The 18,347-nt window shown below is 47.6% G+C and overlaps 1 protein-coding gene across 1 annotated transcript; it reads right to left on the bottom strand.

Annotated features, from left to right (window-relative positions):
- Positions 1 to 16,298: 16,298 nt before the first annotated feature.
- HOXA1 (homeobox A1) lies at positions 16,299 to 17,689 on the bottom strand. The gene is made up of 2 exons (XM_074150747.1): positions 17,071 to 17,689; positions 16,299 to 16,654 (listed from the first exon to the last, which is right to left on the bottom strand). The coding sequence occupies exons 1-2, from the start codon at positions 17,687 to 17,689 to the stop codon at positions 16,299 to 16,301; spliced, it is 975 nt and encodes a 324-aa protein (XP_074006848.1).
- Positions 17,690 to 18,347: the final 658 nt, after the last annotated feature.

Below are 18,347 nucleotides of genomic sequence, written 5' to 3'. Positions count from 1 at the left end.
AATCATTCCTAGAGTTCAAAATATGTTCATTTTCTTAATATGAATCCATTAATGTTCTGTATTAACATGTATTTACTGAAGATCACAGCTGTGCTTTGGCATATTTATAATTAGATGCGCAGTTTATCAGGCAGTTACAGAAGATATGTATCTGGTTGTGACCCACTTAAGGATTCCAGCCATGTAATTTCCTTTTTCCTTTTTTTTTTTTTTTGGGGGGGGGGGGGGGTAAACTAATCACTGCTACTATTTGGAACTATATATTAAAAATGCCTCAATTGTATGCATTTCACTATGAATGAACCTTTTTCTAATAATGGCGTTGCACCTGAAGTAATTAAATAGCTGTAGAGCTTATAATCACAACAGAAATTGAATTTTCAGTTAACAATTTCGAAGTCCTATTGATGAAAATTCCAACTGATTACAATTCCTATTGATTGAAAGTGATTTTAATCAGTTCAGTTGTTTTTTTAGAGGATTGACCACAAAATAAATAGTCTTTTCCCATATGAGAATATTTGCATTACTAGGACCTATACAGGGATGAAGCTTAAAATTCAGTGTTGGTTTACTTTGCCTAGCTGTCTCCCCTGAAGAGAGAAAAACAACTCTTGTTTGAAGACACTCAGTGCCATAATTTTAAATGCATGGGCATATCCATCTCCTGTGGATAAGACATCAGAAAATTGTTAATTTCCATTTCTGAGACTGCCATACGGCTCAGCCAGTTCAAACATCTACTTGCTTGAGTTCTTAAGCACAGAGCAAGCATGGAAATCAACTATAAAAATGAAAGTTAATGGTTTATCAAGTGTAAAACCCAAATGCTTAATTTCACTACTAATATAACAAGTTAGCTTTCTAAAAGACTATTAATTTGTTCATATTATGCACCTGCAGCATTTTCCATTGTTCTTTTTTTCTGAGATACATAAACCTTATACTTATGGCAAAATTAACCAGTGGTGTGGAATAACTTAACATGAGCCATTCCAATTATTTCAGCCTTCCCAGGGGCTGTGGTCTAGGATTTCTCAAACCTCATACCAGTGACAGCCTCAGCCAGATAAGCTGTCCCCATCCCTGATTCCACCCCAGAGTGATTATTGGTGTTCAGCCACGGATTTTAGTGATCTAAAGGAGAATTTCAGTGGGGAGAGCATGAGGTAGTGGCTCTGAAGGCATCATCATGGCATTGTACAAACCAAACAGCTGCCTGGGTGGCTACTGTAAGAAAACCCAGTGACTGGCTCCATTTCAGAGGCATGAATTTCATGCGAGGAATGGAAGTCCTGCCACCAGCCTGCCTATTCAGGAATACATGGTGGTGAGCTTCACTGAAGTCATTAAAGAACCAGCACAGAAATCTCCATCCAGACAAAAATTCAGTTGCAAGTCAGTCATATCTGGCCTGTAGAGTATAAGACCATAATACATTATAAGATCTGAGTCAACATTGCCCTAAACCATAACACTTTCCTGATTTTTACGTGATCCATAAGAGTATAGGCAAGTCAAAAATTCCATCACAGCAGGGAGTACTCACTTTCTCTCACTCTCATGCATAGTATGGACAGGCTTACAAAAAATACCTGTAACTGGAGCCCTGAACACCTGAACTTCAATAATGGGCAATTGTCAAAGTACTGTAAGTTCATTTTTAGATCTAATATCCTAAATGGTTCCTTTGCATGGTAAAATATCTTTGTTTATGCATTATAGTGCACAAGTCTTCCTAGAAGGATTGTGGTTAAGATGAGCTGATGTTCTATTTTTTAATCTTTTTAGCACCTTGGCTCTATATGTTGCTATTTACTGTCAACTCCAGAATCCTGCAATATCATGAATTCATCTTAGTGTCTAGCACCAGGTGGGAGATGCACTCTGCTTCCCTGGCATTGTAATGCTATAGCTGAGGACAAAAAGTATAATATCAGCAGGTGTTTTGATAAATCAGATCACCTACAGATTTTTTTAATTATTAAAAAAAATCAAATTAATTAAAACCATTTGGATAGTGTGATAGATAAATTATCAGAGAAACTGCAACATACAGAAAAGATTCAGGACCCAGAGTCTAGCGATTTCTTTAAATTTTCACCCAAGTCGAGATGACAAACAGATGGCACAGTTAGGAAAATCTAGAAGGCAAAATATAGCCCCCATGTCACTTTAATGATGCCTCTGCTTATCACAGCCTATATTTTAGATCAACTTATAAAATATTTTTCTAAATCATAAAACTCTCTTGAGCTCTATTTTCTAAAGACAAACTGGTCTGTAAAGATGCATCAGTCAAGCAGAAGATTAATTCCTGTTGTACCAAGTTGTTGTTTTTGGCACAGAAGTCAATATTTATAAGACAGAAAGCAGCTGTAGTACGCAAGTTAGCATAGTGCATAAATCTTTGCAGCAGGTTATAGCAGGATGATGGTACTATCCACAGGTAACACGATGGAAGCACTGCCACAACAGAGCCTTCCTAATGGTGGTCATCCATTTACCAGTGTGAGCCACGCTAATGAGGTCACACTGATTCACTTCGTGTCATTTCCCCTTTGGAAGCAATCAGCCCAAATATAAACCAGTAATACATTAGAAGAGGTCACCCAGCGCAGTAGCTCTGTAAAGAGTGAGCTGTTTGTATAGGACTCTGAGCCAGATCCAAGCTTGCCCAGAGCAATAGGACATGCGACAACTGACAACAGGGCCTGGGAAGCAGATTAACCCCCCGTCCCCTGGAAAGCTGGCAGAGGTAAAGTGCTGCTCTTGGCTTTGCCTGTGGTGCGGTGCTTCATCCTGCCTCTCTCATCACCCTGCCACATCGGCCGTGGGGGCAGCAGGGAAGGCGGGGGGTTAACTCTCAATTTTCCTTCTGCTGATTGAAGCTTGTGCCTCCTGCTCTGCAATGCCAGACCCCATGGCAGCTTTGGGATAGCAGAGGGATAGGGGCACAGCACTGCCAGGAGCTGTGGCAGATGTAGTCCTGCCTCCCTTGCAGAGGGACAAGAGACTTGTCCTCTGACAGACATGTTGCCCGCCCTTTCCCACCTCTCTTGCGCACCACACCAGCAGCTTAACCAGTGGAGGCTGGGGAGTATTACTAACCACTCTGTTTTGGGAGGTTTGTTTTGGGTTTTTTTGGATGACAGGACATGATCTGAATCCCATTGAGGCCAACAAGACCATTCCCTTGCTTGCAAAGGGATTCTCACCAGCGCCAGAGCTCCTGGGTCCGATTGAGGGGCTTGATGGTGATCATGCAGCGCTGCACTCCCCCTTGGTGCTGAGCTATGCCTCTGGGGCAATGAGACACCCATCCTCCCTTTCCTCCACATCAGAGACCTGGTGTGGTCAGCAGCAGGGTCAGGGCATGGAGGCTGGTGGCCAAGTGGCTCAGGCAAGCCCCTTCCCTCCCCAGCCTCAGCTTCCACATCTTCAGCCTGGCAACCATTCCCTTCTGTGGCACGCACTGAGCTCTGCAGAGGAGAGGCTAGAGCTAGAGAAATTTTTGATGTACAAGATTATACAGATTACACACATCTCCATCAGCCTTTTTTCCTGTGCTGACATTGAGGATATTAGATCCCTTGACACAGTGTTATCCCTAAGACTGGATGTGAAGGTAGCTCGGCCTGGAGAGGGACTCAAGTATTTCTCTCCCTTCTTGAGAATGCTGTCACACCAAATTTTGGTCTCCTGGCGCTGCTCACACGAGTGCATTTACTCACATACAAGACCCTATGCAGTTTCAAGCCCATGGCTTTCTCTCTAACCAGTGCTGCACTTGTTCTGACATTTCCAGCCTCACTTGACCAAATTATATGTGGGTTTAGGCAAAGATGTTAGAAATTTCATGTCAAATAGATGCAGATTGAGCCCACATGGGAAGCAGGAAATACAATAGAAATGTGCAACTCCATTATATGAATTTATCAGTGTACATTCTGCATGCTTTATAAATTTCACTAGCGTGATCATCTGTTTCATTCCTAGAAGAGAAAAAGCTAGCAAATATGAATTTCTTGAAATAGGCAGCAGAAAGAGATTGACTTGAAATAAACAAAATAGTTGAAATTAAATTTTCTTGGCAAGATTTGCTTGTGTTGTTCATCAAATAAATGTACATTATGTCTTGCACTGTTACTCAGCTGTGATCCTATAATGTGTTCTCTGCATCCTGTCAGACATATGATCCTTTGTCCCATAATAGACCCAACTATCTCACAACCAGCTGAGCTCAGGGTCATCCCAGGGTCAGGCTGGTTAAAGATGGCTGTCACTTCATTGCCTGACTCACAGACGCGCTTTAAATCACCTTTATCTTACTCGTGCTGATGCTTTCCAGTCACTGCTGTAGCAGGAGCTGTAGCATCTATGTACAATGTAGGGAAATATCTCGTAGCGCCCCTGAAAATTTCTCTGTGCATATGCAATGTGCAATGCACCCAATATAAAGAAAACACAGCTTGATGTATAATATGAAATGAGAACTATTTCAAATACCTTTATGCAAGGTAGCTAAGCAGTATGGTTCTCATCCATCTTGCAAATGAAAACAAAAATTCAGAGGGTGAAATATCACCTTTCAGATCAGAAATATAATTATTACTTAGCCTGAAATTTCCAACAAAAAGAGTATTTGCATAAGAAGGACAGATAATCTGGGAAATGCATCACCTGATGCTTTTATTGTGATAAATACCTCCCTTCAGCTCCTGATGCTATACAACTTCTTAATGTTTGTCACTAGTCTCCAAGGTATAGAAGAAAGACAGGCCTTAATTGTGAATTTACACATGCTTTATTGCCGGTGCAATGGCATGAACACATTTAACAGGATTGTCATTCCAGTTAATTATGCTGATTCTGACATGTACCTATCACATCTAAAATTGATAGTGCCTTTCGACCAGTTAGTAGCATCACAATATGTTGTGTCTTTCTCGCTGAGGTTAAGCATGTTAGGGGCCAGAGAATGGCAGGAGAAAGAGTCCCTGCATACTAAGTGAGTGTCGCTAGCTAGACATCAAAACCTCCCTTTAAGAGAACTGTAGATAGCTCAAACCCAGCACATGTTCTGCATTTCTATGTGTGCTCCAGCCTCAACCCACCTGCCCCAGGCAAAGACAACAATCTTCATTATGCCTAACAGTAAACAACACCGTCCCAGCCCCTCCGAAACTCTTGGCCTTGTTCACAATGCATAATACCATGCACCCAAGCAGATGGTAACACTTATTAAACATATTAAAGTAGAAGAAAAGACAGCAGAAAAGGAGGCAACTATTAGAAAACACTTTGTGGCAAGGGAAAAAACAATTTCCATGTTTTCCCTGCAGCAGAAGTCTGAGTCCGTGAATTCCAGACTGAAGAAATTGGAGGAAAATTTGAAATCGACAGTAAACCACAAATAAATATCAAATGAGAGTAAAACACCATCCTTACCCTCAGCAGAGTTATCGTTGCTCAGATCAAAGCCCCACTTTAAAACCTTACGCTGAAAAGGCAGATAGAATCTGGGGAAACCATACATCCTCCTTTCCTTCCCACACACCCCAGTAAAAATCTTGTGGGGCATTCCAGAAGGGAAATGGAGGTACATATATCTTACAGTCACACCTGGCTGACAAGGGTAATATTTTCAGATTATCTAAATTAGATAATTAGATGAAGGAAGGAAGGAAGGAAGGAAGGAAGGAAGGAAGGAAGGAAGGAAGGACGGACATGTTTGCTTTTGTAAAAAATGGATAAAAAAACTCTTCAAGTCATTTATTTTCTATCATGTGATCCACATGCCTTTTAAAGAAAAGCAAACTTTTATGCTACACCCAAAAGCGCAAAACCATGAGTGATGGGATCCCAGCTAGAGTAAAGAGCCCAGAAACCTGGAAGAAAGAACCTAGAGGAGTTATAAAATACATTAAGGAATAGCAACCCTGTTAGATGGTCATGTGAAATGCAACTTGGAATACCTCTCCATGTATTACAGTGGTTTCACATTGTGCCTGGGAAAGGAAGAGATATCACCACTGAAGTCGGTCTTCTCTATGCTGTCCTCCTGCTCCTGCCCAGCCTGGGCAGCAGTCTCTTCTTCTGGCTACCCCAGTGCCTTATAGCCAGTATCGTTGGGGACAGTGGCAGCAATAGCCAGCAGAGCCCCTGCGTGATTGTCTCTCTTCTTTCCTCACAGCAGCCTTGCCCTTTCAACAACCCTCATCCTAATCTGGATTAAAGCAACAGAAGGGCTGCATCAAGGGCTGGACAACACAAGTTTATGAGGTCTGGAAAACTGGAAAGGTTTGGAGCACCAGTAAAGAGATCTGAAGAGCTTGTCTCATAGGTGTGGATAAGCATCTGGGAAACATCTAGATAAAGGTTCATTTTTAAAATTCTTCTAAATAAGAGAGTAAACTGTATGCAAGGAGGAATTCCTTCCCCTTGCTTATCCTAATAAGAACTTTTGAAGGTCTTCACCTTTCTAGTGTGTCCAGAATTCATTTTGCTGGTCAAGAAAAAGCAGTGTTTTCAGTAGTGGCATCCTGGCTAAGCACACATACTCCTACTCACAGTTAAAGGGATGTTCACACGTGATAGCTCAAGAAATGTCCTGCAGATCTAGCTGACGGGATCTCTGGAGCAGAGCGTGGTGCCTGCCTTCAGACAAACTCATATCGAGTAGGTATGTCTCAAGACAGGGCTGCTGACAGACTTCATTCCTTTCTCCCTCTTCTCTGTGAGCTCAGATACTGTTCACCCCATGGGTACTGACTTTTGGGGCTACTTTCACAGTCCTTTTTCTGAGAAACTCTCCATTGAAATTGCTAGGGCATTTTATATAGCACAAATATGTCAAGAGTTAACCTTTTGTGATGAAAGGGAATTTTCTATTTCATGCCTGGTGGCATTTTTTTACTTTAAATGTTTTACTACAAAAAAAAAAAAAAAAAAAAGTCCTGTCCTCTGAGATGTGAACGATAAATCTTATATTATTTAATATTCACTTAAATGCAGATTGCTTTTTTCCCAAAGAATTATATATATTCCTTGCCGTGGAGAATATTTAGAGACAAACAAACCTAATTTTGAGGCTCAGGCTGGACTGCATCACCTCCAGTGCTGCTGCTCTGAACTGATATACAATTGCACTAAAGAAAATACCTGCTTTAAGGATTAAAAGTGTGAAAAGACATGCCTCATACTCATACATCCTAAAGGACACACCTATGATCACTCTGTTCACTCAACGTGGACCCTTTGGACATTTTAACCCTCAAAGGTGCTTCACCGAGGAGAACGGCTGTTTGAATTTCCAGTATGAGGCAGCAGCATCCTTCTCCCTCCGAGTGCAGGCACGGGGGATACAGGGGACCCTGTACAGCTGTGTGGTGACCGCCGTCCCACGTGGCTGAACGTGCACGCTGCCCTTGAGGAAGGGGCCCGGTTCCTTTCGTCTCCTCTCAGCCAACACACACCTGAATGCAGTTAATATTGCTCAGCTCTTCCATTCATCTCCTGGCTGGTTTTGTTTCGGTCTCTTAAGAGGAAAGGAATTTTATGAAATAAAGATCTAAGGGTTGAAAATGTGTGTGCAAAGGAGGAGGGGGAGCGTGACAAACCTCGCAGCCCATGTGAAAGGTTGTTTTGCTTCTAGACCAAAGGGGAGGAGGCCTGATCCTGCTCCTGTGCTAGATAAGCAGATATCCTGCAGGCAAGCAAAGCTGGCAACAGGCTGAAATTGTGGTGAGAGTTGAAAAGCTTGTTTTTCTATATGCACAACAAACCAGAAATGTTGACAGAAAAGCAAAATAACATCTGCTCGTGCTGATCTATGAGCGCTTTCCCTGGCTCCATTAACCTCCCTTCTTTCTGTCTTTTTTTCCTAAACTGAAAATTATCATTTTAAATGTTTGAAGCTTTCATTTCTCTATTAATCAAATTAAATCTCCTTAGCCACAGTTAAAATACTCTGTGAGGTGCTTCGACCAAAGACCATTTGCTTTGCAATTAGAACTCATTTTTAATACAACAGGGGGGAAATAGAGAACCACAGCTTTAGAATCAATATAGCTATAAATTACTTGGAAAAGGAAACAGTAGCATCCTAGCTTAAAACAACAGATTTATTATCAAAGTGGGTAGTATTGTATCGACAGAGTACATAAGTTTTATAAAGAAACAGAGAAGGAGACTCACAGAGAGAAATCAATGTTAACGTGGGCTCACTGTTGCTTTAAATGCTGCATTTGTGGTAACTAATTTTCACTTATTATTTTAAATTGTAAAATGTCACATTGAAAAATGGTTAGTGGCTAAAAAAATCCTGTCTGCAGTATTTTCTAGAGCAAAACTCTGCTGATTTTAATGAGAAAGGTCTGCAGAAGAGGGTCTCATTATGTGTTCTGTATTTAATCCTGGTTAAGAAGGGTTACTAAAGGGCTCCTCCATTCCTGTATTTTGAAGAGGATCATAGCTAAGGTTGCAGCTAAGATTTGTTTTAAAGCCTCAGTGTTTTGCATTTATTTTGATTCACAACTTCTAGATAGAGTGAGCAAAATTGTTCTTTCTGATAGCAGCAAATATTTTAAATGCATCATCCTCCCCCTCCACAAGCAGGATTCAGCTGTGGTTGCTCCCATATACGATACAAAAAAAAAAAAAAAAAAAAAAAACAACTCCATGTCTGACCAGAAGATTTTTTGCTGGGTTTCCACCGCTTTCAGTGCACAGTCTGCCCTGCTGTCTTCTCATATTCTCAGTGACAAGCAGTTGTTGAATACAGAGTTTGCAGTTAGGGCCTGATCCAGAGCCCAGGGTAATGGACACGCCGCCTTCTGTTTCAGCTCCAGCGAAAGTGGGAGTCAACCTGTATGGTTGACCAGCCTCAAAACACATCACCGTGTTCAGAAAGGGGATTACATGGAGATTGTCTGGATTTCTAGAGTCTCTCATCTGATTTGCAACCAAACTGTTTTGTTAGAGGAGCCTCAGCAGAATTTTCAGTGTGTTTTGTGTATGTTCTTTATATGCTTTACTACGCCATTCACAACCCGGGGTGAGAAAAGTGTGATCTGAACAGAGAGAAGTTATCTTTGCTGGTGGATTAGCAGGTTCAAGGAGCTTAATCTTTTGATTTGCAGACCTGTGGATCTCAGATGAGCTGAATCTCCCTGTGCAATGAGCCACAGTAGATACCACTCACAGCCAATGGGGGGGGGGGGTCAGGTACGAGCCTCTGCTAACATTCAAACCCTTCAGTTCAGTTTGTGAGCTGACTTGAAAGAAGCTCCAGTAATGCCTCTTTAAATGAATGTAAATTCTGGGGAAACATGTATGTTCCTATGGATAAAGATATTGCATGTTTCTTGTGCAGTGTGAGCTGAGGTGTGTCACTGAAGACAGGTTTTCTCAGACCCTTTTTGCCTCACCCTCTACTTTCATGATCATTGCTTTGCCTCCTTGCACTGTCAGAAATATGAAAGTTAAGATATACAGGGGGTGGGGTGTAATAAGCTGCAAAGCCCCATGGGGTCCTCCCTGTCTGCAATACCCTTTTCCACGTCTAAATGTATTGCTCATGCTAATACTGTTTGCTGGAAAGAGTGTTCCTCCAAGATAGCATTTTTGCACAGTGAAATATGCCTGGCTCCTCGATGGCTCAGTTCAGATGGGATCACCTTCTAGACAGTTGGGAGTTTTATTGCTTTCTTTTTTACCCCAGCACAGCATGAGGAACACCACACTACCCTAACCAATGCATTTTGTTTTATCCATCTGTCCTCAGAACAATGCATGGATGTTAAATCCACAGATACTACAGAGCAGTGCTGCAGGGATTTTATTTCTTGCAAAATAGACTAGTCAAAGTTTCCACCTTTGCTGGGTGCTAGCGGGAATATTTTACAACTGCGCTAAGAAAATAAATTGAGGCTTGCGTGGCATTTCCACTGCAACTGATGTTTTGCACAGGAGTTAGCCGAGGTAGTAGACCTGTTGCAGAAGTCAAGAAAACGCTTTCTTGTATCAGTACAGAGGAGTTTCAATTAAAATGGTTAGAAATCCCCGTCGCTGTGGCTTAGCCCCTTCCGTAGCCTTCACTTTCTTATGAAGGCAGTGAGAAGTCTGGACAAATGGTTATTCTCCGAGACTCCTCCGATGTGCTCCCCCAGATTTGTCCCCAGATGGAGTCTGTGATTTACACAGATGTGCCTTGCACCTGAAGGCTCACTGGTGAGCAGTAGAGAGATTCCCAATCCCCTCCACCTCCCATTTCCACCGCCAGCCTCATCCTCCTCACCCCCATCTCTTTTCATTACTTAACAAACCTGGTCTCCTGTGTTTTCTCTGCTCTTTATTCCATGTCACCGGGGCTGAGTGACTGCTGAAGATGAGAGGGGATGAGGAGTGTGAAGAGGGAAGCTTCTGCCTTTGGTCTGAGCCTGACGGGGAATGATGAAAACCACATGGGCTATGAAAAAGTCCAGTCCAACTTTCTGTTTACCGAGCTCCCTAGAAACGTCAACATCTGTCACCAAGTTACCCCTAAAAGGGGCACCCCCTTGCTACAGGACCCCGATGGCAGGTCCCATCCCTCTTCCCCCAACACGGGCTGGAGCAGAGGGGTGTTGACAAAGGGAAAAGGGAGGTTATCCGGGATTTGGTGATGGCTATATTAATAGACAAAGGAGATCAGAAGCGATACCCCTGGCTCAGCGCTGCGATGCCACCTCAGGCGCAGCCAGCCGGCAGGGCACCCCCCGGCTGAGCTCGGTGCTTGCTCTCCCTGCAGCCGGTGGCCCGAAGGAGGGACCCGTCGAGCCGGGTGAGGAGGTGCGCGGCCGCCAGGCGAGGCGCGGAGAGGCGCGGAGCGGCCCGGCGGCCGCGGTCCCCCTTCGTTGTTATTACAATGCACACAACGAATTTTCCACGTATTAGTCATTTCCCGAAGATCAAACCCGAAGACAGCTGCGAACGCAATCGATCCCTACAAAATGCGTTCGCGAAGCGTTCAATCAAAGTAGATATTTCCTTGGATTTATTTCTTTTTTATTTTTTTAATAATCGATAGCATATTGCGCTTTTTTTTTTTTTTTTTTTTTTTTTTTCTCCTGGGCGCGAGTGTTCCGCCGAGTTACAGCCCCGCGTAGGTCAGAATTAGAAAATGTATAAATACTTATGCGCAAAGCCAAGCATATCAGATGCAAAAAGCAACCGCTGCGCAGCGCCGGGAAGCCGGGCAGGCAGCAGGGCAGGGCGGATGGGGGCGGGTGGGTCCCCCAGTGGGTCCCCCAGTGGGTCCCCCGGCTCCCGACCGTTCAGACACTTCCTACAACTGTTGCAAGCGAAACGCTCCATGGGTCCCTGTATTTTCCTAAGCCCTGCACTTCCCGCTGGCTACACCGTATCTGAGACCGATGTCAACATAAGCAAAAGAGTTGGTGGCTGAGATTGGCTTCGTGTCCTCTCGCTGTCCCTCGTTTGGGCTTCTATCTGGTTTTATTTGATTTTTTTTTTTTTCCTTTTTGCAACTTTTACTTTCTTAAACGGGAAGAATTTTTGCAAGGCGTGGAGTTTGTATTTATAAGCTGAGCACCCGGAAAAGTCATGAACTGGCTAATGGGTTCATCGTAACAGAGACTGATCATTATTCGGCCACATTTTTATAAGAGTCAGTTGTCCTGATTTAACTTTACGAGATATACACTTTCAAGGAAAGTAGATAGGAAAGCCAAAATAACTGTAAAAATAATGGTTGAAACATTCTCTGTGTGGAACAAATGCTTAAAATATGTCACTGCCCTATAAAAAATAGCTCGGAAGCATTTTTCCGGGCCAATTTCTGCTCGTATTACTGAAATGTGTAATCCTTTTGAAGTTACATGGCAAATAGGGCTCCTCGCATGATCAAAATCAACAAAGTTTGTCCCCAGATTTTTAGGCACAAGGGAAGACTTCTTTTCTCTAGAGCTCCCAATGATTTCAACGGTCATTCTGAGCCTGAAACAGGAGTAACTGTGACCTGTAATATTTTATGACACATAAACCATAAAAGAATAATGTTAACAGTGAAAGTCGGCCAAGTAGCGTGCCTGGGGGAGAAGAGGAATGTTTGCCTTGGAAAGGAAGAAAGGGAAAAAGGAGAGAGAATGCGGGAGAGAAAGAGAGAAAAAGTGAGAAAGACACAGCAAAAGACAGAGAGAAGGAAAGAAGAAGGAAAGAAAAGAAAGAAAGACATATTTTTTTTAAATATTATATTGGTATTTATTATTCATTCGATTATTTCTGTATTCCCTTTTTGTGGTTACTAGTTTACTGCGGTCTCTCTAGAGCTAATTGCTAGGGGAAAGCAAACAAGAGATCTTGCTCCTAAGCTTATGAGGAAAAACATACCGAAACTATTCTTTCTCCGCAAAAGAAAATGCAGACCCCCTCTCCCCGCCGCGTCCCCTCCCCGCAGCGGCGCTGCCGCCCGGACTCTCCCGCCGGCAGCCCCGGGGCCCGGGCCGGCTCGGAGGTCATCGCCTTTGGTGCCCGGGGTCCCCCGGCACCGCCTGGGCAGGAGGGGGGTACCTCCTGGGTACCAATTTGCCGATGAAAACCCGCTGGAGTCTATAGCCCAAACGTGAGCTGCCATTAGAGAGATACTAATAAATCCCTATTAAGCATGCATTTATGCAGTGATTGCGTGAACTTTGGCCTTTGAGGAGTCCCTGCAATTAGCAGCGACGTCCATCGCGTTTTGCCCGGATTTCTTTCTACTCTTTTCCCATAAAGGATGGAGAGAGGAGCACAGTCCCGCGGCTCCGCCAGCGCCTCCAGCTGCCGGGCGCGTCTCCAGCCGCCCCCCGCCACCGGGGAGAAAGAAAGCACCCCTCCCTTTGCCCCCGGACATCCCCCTCCTCTCCCTCTGAAAATGCAGGGTCTCTTGCGGGAGGGCTTGTTTCCCGTACCCCCGGTACCTCTCGCCGGGGGTACCCGCCTTTACGCCGGCGTCGGGGGGAGATGCTGGGGTTTTGCTGCCTCCGCAAAAAACAGCGGAAAGCGGTCACGATTTAGTAAAAACTGCTGGGGAAAAATGAGAGGAAAGTTGCCGCTGCCGGGGAGACAGCGAGAGGGAGAGGGATGACTCTGTAATTGTTGCCTTTACAGAGGCTGCGAGATTAACCACTGGGATTTATTCTAAAGTGACCCATCACCGAATTCATTTCTGCTTGAACTTTCGGTGAACCTGAGATTAAAGAGGGGAGAGCAGCTAAGCAGTTTGTTGTTAGCTGCCTTTTCAACAGCCCTTTCAGACTGAGTAAATATTGATCGGTTTCAATCTGATTGCCCCAGAGGAAAACACCAAAGCATCTCAATAGCCTCCAAAAGTAAACTTTAAAGGTGAACAGCAGAAATGGCCTTAAGTATGATAGGAAGATGCTAAGCTCCGTTTGACATTTGGATGCGGTTTGGTTCGGGGTTTTTTTGGTGGGGCTTTTTTCCTCCATTTTTTCCCCTGAGACTCTAGAGAAAAAAAATAAATAAATTTTAAAAGTGTAAAAACAGAAGGATCCCTACGACGTGAAGGGCAAATTAGTGTCTCCATCAGGCCAAAGCACGCTGTGATTTTTTTTTCAGCGACACTTTTTGTGGGAGAAACTCTAAGCTAAAGATTTTCATTCCTCTTCCCCACACCCCCCTGACCCGAAAGGTTGATCGCATCGAGATAATAATAACGCTAACAAAATGAGCTACGATTGGGAAGTTTTGGGGTGCCTTTGCTTGAAATCGATCAGGGCTGCTGGGAAAAAAAAAAAAAAAATAACCTGCAGTTTGGGCTTAGAAGGAAACGGGATTCTTTACCGATGAATCGCTCGCCGCAGATTGACTTACTGACAAGTGTCTTGTCTCTCGCATTTAGTCTATAATTTATGGCCGCTCTTTCTAACACATTAAGTCAACACCGGGGGAGCGCAGGGTTGCAGATCCGGATTCCAGCAATGTTTAGATCCAGATTTCGATATTGAAATGCCCTCATTGGCATGCAAATGCTACTTTAACATATCCAAGTCCCTGGAAGAAGGCCATCTGTTTTGCTTTGTGGTTTTACACTAATAAACAAAAGGTAAAGTATATGGCAGGAGGCGAAATGAAAGAAATAGAGGCATCGGCGGGAGCCTTTGGAGACGGCCCTGCTCCCTTGCAGATAGCTCGGCTCTTGATATGGCCGCCGCGCTTTGCAAATCAGGGCTTGTCCCTTTTGACACCGAAGTGAAGAAATTTTCGTTGCTCTCTCTCCGGATCCCGCAAAGCCGAGCCTGCCTTGGCAGCCCGGGAACACTCCCCCCGCAGCTCCGCCGGGTGGAGGAGATGTTACGCGTGTTTGGTTTGCGCTGAAATTCAAGAGGCAGCATTGACTTGAGACACCCCCCGTCCAGCTGAGCGTGTCTCTGCTCCGTCCTGCCACCCGCCTTCTCCCCCGCCTCCGCCTCGCCTACCCGCTGTTTATTTAACACCTCTTGGAAATCTTGGAAATCTTATGATATTTACCTGCGAAGACTTTTTTTTTTTTTTTTTTTCCACGGGAAAAAAAAAAAAAGAAAAGGTAGTGGTGGTGGACTGGGCTGGGGTTAATGGCAGAAGCACATTGCCAAGCACCTGGGAGCCATCTCCCACGTTGGGGATGGCAGCCTGGGGCGGGAAGGGGGGAAGAGAGAAGGCGAACCAGCTTAATGCCCGGGCTAATTAAATGTGCAGCCCTTGGCGAGGGGCCTGCAATGTGAGGAAAGACTGGCTGAAGACAGTTTCTGTTTTTGAAGGGTGCTCTGTTTATATAAGTGTCAGCATCCATTCCGAGGTGAAAAGGTTAGCACTTGACCCAGGAAGTTCTCGTGTTTGTGCTTCAGAAATAGATCGGGATCATAAATTCCTCCCCGTTACAGAGGAGGGAGAGGAGAGCCTTATATTTCCTAAAAATAATATTATTTGAGCATAGGAAAGGAAGAAATGTTGTGTTATGAGTCGGGCTGGGCAGCAAGAGCTCTGACCCCGGCAAAAACAACGCATGAAGAGTAACGTTGGGAGACTCTTCCTTCCTTTCCCCCTTGGAAAGGCCCCAGCAGTAGAAAATAAGGGAAACCAAACTTGAGCCCAGTCTGTGACTCAGCGCTGACGTCACGCAGAGGTAGGCAGACGAGGGCTACCTGAAAGTGGAATATATTTATTACAGACATTATAAGGACCCGTAAATCCTGCCCTGGCTTCCATCACCGGTGGAATCCCAGAGCCTTTCATGATTGTACAGAAAATCAGAAGGACATTTCGCTCACACACGACAACTGATAGAACTCAGTGTACCCGCAGCACAGCAAAGCACGGCGCGTCATGCAATGGTCCGGACACCAACCACAGAAATTATACATTCATTTGGCCATTCGTCACATTCACGAGTAGGTTGAAAAGACATCGAGTCTAAAGGAAAGTTAATATGAAAATAGGAAGAGGTGAGGTCTTTGGGACGGTTATACCCTTCGGTTGAGTATAATCCAGCACAGCTTGGGGGGAGAAGGGGAGGGAAGGGATGGGAGAAAGCACACCGGGTAAGGTTTACAAAACCTAGTGCAATTGAAGCCTTGTTTGTCACATTTAAAGAAATAGCGCTACTTTTTTTTTTTTACTTTTTTTTTTTTTTTGAGGTATCTGCTTGAGCTTAAGACGTTTGCTCGGTACGGTCATCAGCTTTACCAATACAAAAGTGGATCCAGTTTGGCGAATGCGCTCACCCTGCTTAACCTGATCATCGAAACGTCATTTCTAGAAAAATCTGTAAAAAGATAAATCTCTCGGACAAAGTATTTACAAGCAACAAACTCATAGACACGAACAAAGAATACATTAAATTAAGGGGATGAAAGTCCTGTAAGTCGTGTAAACACTTGCAATAGTGCATCTCTCCGTGAGGTTATGTACCCTAGATCACCTGTCTTTCACTCAGGGAAACTCGGGGGAGCGTCCTTGCAGCGGAGGAGGGAGAGACCCTTACGCGTGTGCCAACACAGCTCCTCCGGCAGGAAGGGTTGGGGGGGGCGGGAGCGGGGGCGAAAGAAAATCTCTTGGCACCAAGGCGCCGGGACCCGGCGGCTGGGAGGCGAGCGGGCGGCAGAGCCGACACCCCCGGGGACGGGCAGGGGCGGGGGGGGAGCACCGGGACCTCTCGGGGAGACTGACCGAGGGACCGACGGAGCGACCGACATAACCGCGGTGAACGGCCGCCAGCTGCGTGGCGATGGGCGGCCGTCGGGGCGCGTCGGGCCTCAGTTGGAGGCAGCCAGCGTGTCCGAGGCGGAGGAGGCGGGCGAGGCGCTGCAGGGCGACGAGCAGGACTTCTCCGAGGAGTCCTCCGCCTTCTCCTCGCAGCCCGTGGGGGTGGTGGGGGAGATGGGCAGCAGCCCCTCTTTCTCCCGTTTCTTTTGCTTCATCCGCCGGTTCTGGAACCAAATCTTCACCTGCGTCTCGTTGAGCTGGAGGGAGGCGGCGATTTCCACCCGCCTGGCCCTGGTCAGGTACTTGTTGAAATGAAACTCCTTCTCCAGCTCGGTGAGCTGCTTGGTGGTGAAGTTAGTTCTGACGGTGTTGGGCTGCCCCACGAAGCCGTACTCGCCAGCCTTGCCTGCGAGGGGACATGCAGCGGTAAGTAAGCGCAAATGATTTATAGGCGACGTAATCAATATGTCCACACCGGCTAAGCGATAGGGAGCAAGAACTTCTTAGGATAAGAGGGAAGCCCCGGCAGGGTGAGTGATGGAGTGCGAGGTGCTAAACCGGAGTCAGCCTCTGGTGTCAGAGGAAACTTGATAAGTGGTTTATGAATTACAAGAAATATGACCGCGGGAGAGGCGGAGAGGGGGAGTCGGGAATAAGCGGCGCTGGCTCCCAGCGCCGCGGGCAGACGGCTGCGGCTGCTCCCAGATGTGCGGGCCGCCCTACCTGCCCACCGCCCCGCGGGGCACCGCGCCGCCTTCCCCGCACCCACGGCAGAGAGGGAGAGGAGCGGCCCCCGCCCCGGCCCTCCCGCCGGCCACTGACCTGTTTTGGGTGGGTTTCTTTTCACTTTCATCCAGTCGAAAGTCTGCGCCGGTGGCGAGGTCTCGGCGGAGGGGGAGCGGGCGTTTTCCCGGTGGCCGGCGTGGAGGGGAGACAGGGCATGGTTGTAGGTGCTCAGGGGCAGGCTCTGCTGCTCCTGCCCGTAGGGGGGAGGCACGTACTGAGCGGGCCCCCCCGCGTAGCCCTGGTGAGGGTGCGGGTGCTGCGCGGCGGAGGAGGAGATGCTCCCCGAGTAAACGGCGGGGGCGCAGGGGGGGAAGCCGCCGCCCAGCTCCGCGTCCTGCCCGAGGGGGTAGGGGCCGTACGCCGGTCCGAAGCCCTGCGCGCCGTAGGTCGGGCCGCAGCCGGGGTGCGCGTAGGACACCCCCAGGCCGCCGTGGTGCTGGTAGGCGGCGGGCTGGGCCGGGGGGTGGTGGTGGTGGTGGCGGTGGGGGCTGATGGGCACCCCGCGGCCCGCCAGGAAGCGGTCCTCCCCGCTGCAGCTGCTGGCGCTGACGGCGCAGGGCTGGAAAGTTGTAATCCCGTGGTCGGGGTGGTAGGTGCGGGCGGCGCAGCCCCCCGCCTCGCTGCCGAGGACGGGGTACTCGAGGAAGGAGCTCATCCTCGCCGCGTCCCTCTGTCACGCCGCCACCGGGTCTTCAGCGTCCGGCGGGGCCGCGCCAACTTTCCCACTTCCTCCATGGGGCCGGCAGGAAAATGACACGAAGGTACAGGCAGCGGGCAGGCACGTGGGGGGCGGCAGCCAATGGCTGCGGCGCCTGCGGGACTTTCCCGGCTCCTGCCGCTGATAGATCGCCGCGTCGGGGGCATTTAAACGCCGAGCGCTCCGACGGCGCGGCACGGCACGGCGCGGCGCGGCACCGCGGGGCAGGGCGACGGCGGCCCCCCGGGGAGGAGGGGGGGTTGGGGCGGGGGGGCGGGTTGGGCTGTCGCCCCGCCGCCGCCGCCGCCGCCGCCGCCGCCGCCGCCGCCGCCGCCGCCGCCGCCGCCGGGGTCCCGCCCGCCGGCTGAGAGGGGAAGGCAGGAGAGACCCGGAGGATGCGCCCGGCCCGCCGAGCCCACCGGCCGTCCCCTCCAGGGTGAGTGCTGCTGCAGCGAGGGTGCCCCGGCGCCCCCCTGCTGTCGGCGCTGTCAGGCCGACACTGAGCACCTCCGCCGCCCCCCACCTCCCATCCCCCGGCTGGGGCCGCGGGGGTCGGCTGGATCTGTGGGACGGGACGGGGGACGGCGGGAGAAGCGCTGAGAGCATTAGCCCTGGG

The sequence above is a fragment of the Numenius arquata genome, chromosome 7 (assembly GCF_964106895.1).
Source record: "Numenius arquata chromosome 7, bNumArq3.hap1.1, whole genome shotgun sequence".
Lineage (NCBI taxonomy): Eukaryota > Metazoa > Chordata > Aves > Charadriiformes > Scolopacidae > Numenius > Numenius arquata.
Note: the sequence above shows the minus strand (reverse complement) of the source record. Positions and strands in the feature narration are given on the sequence as shown.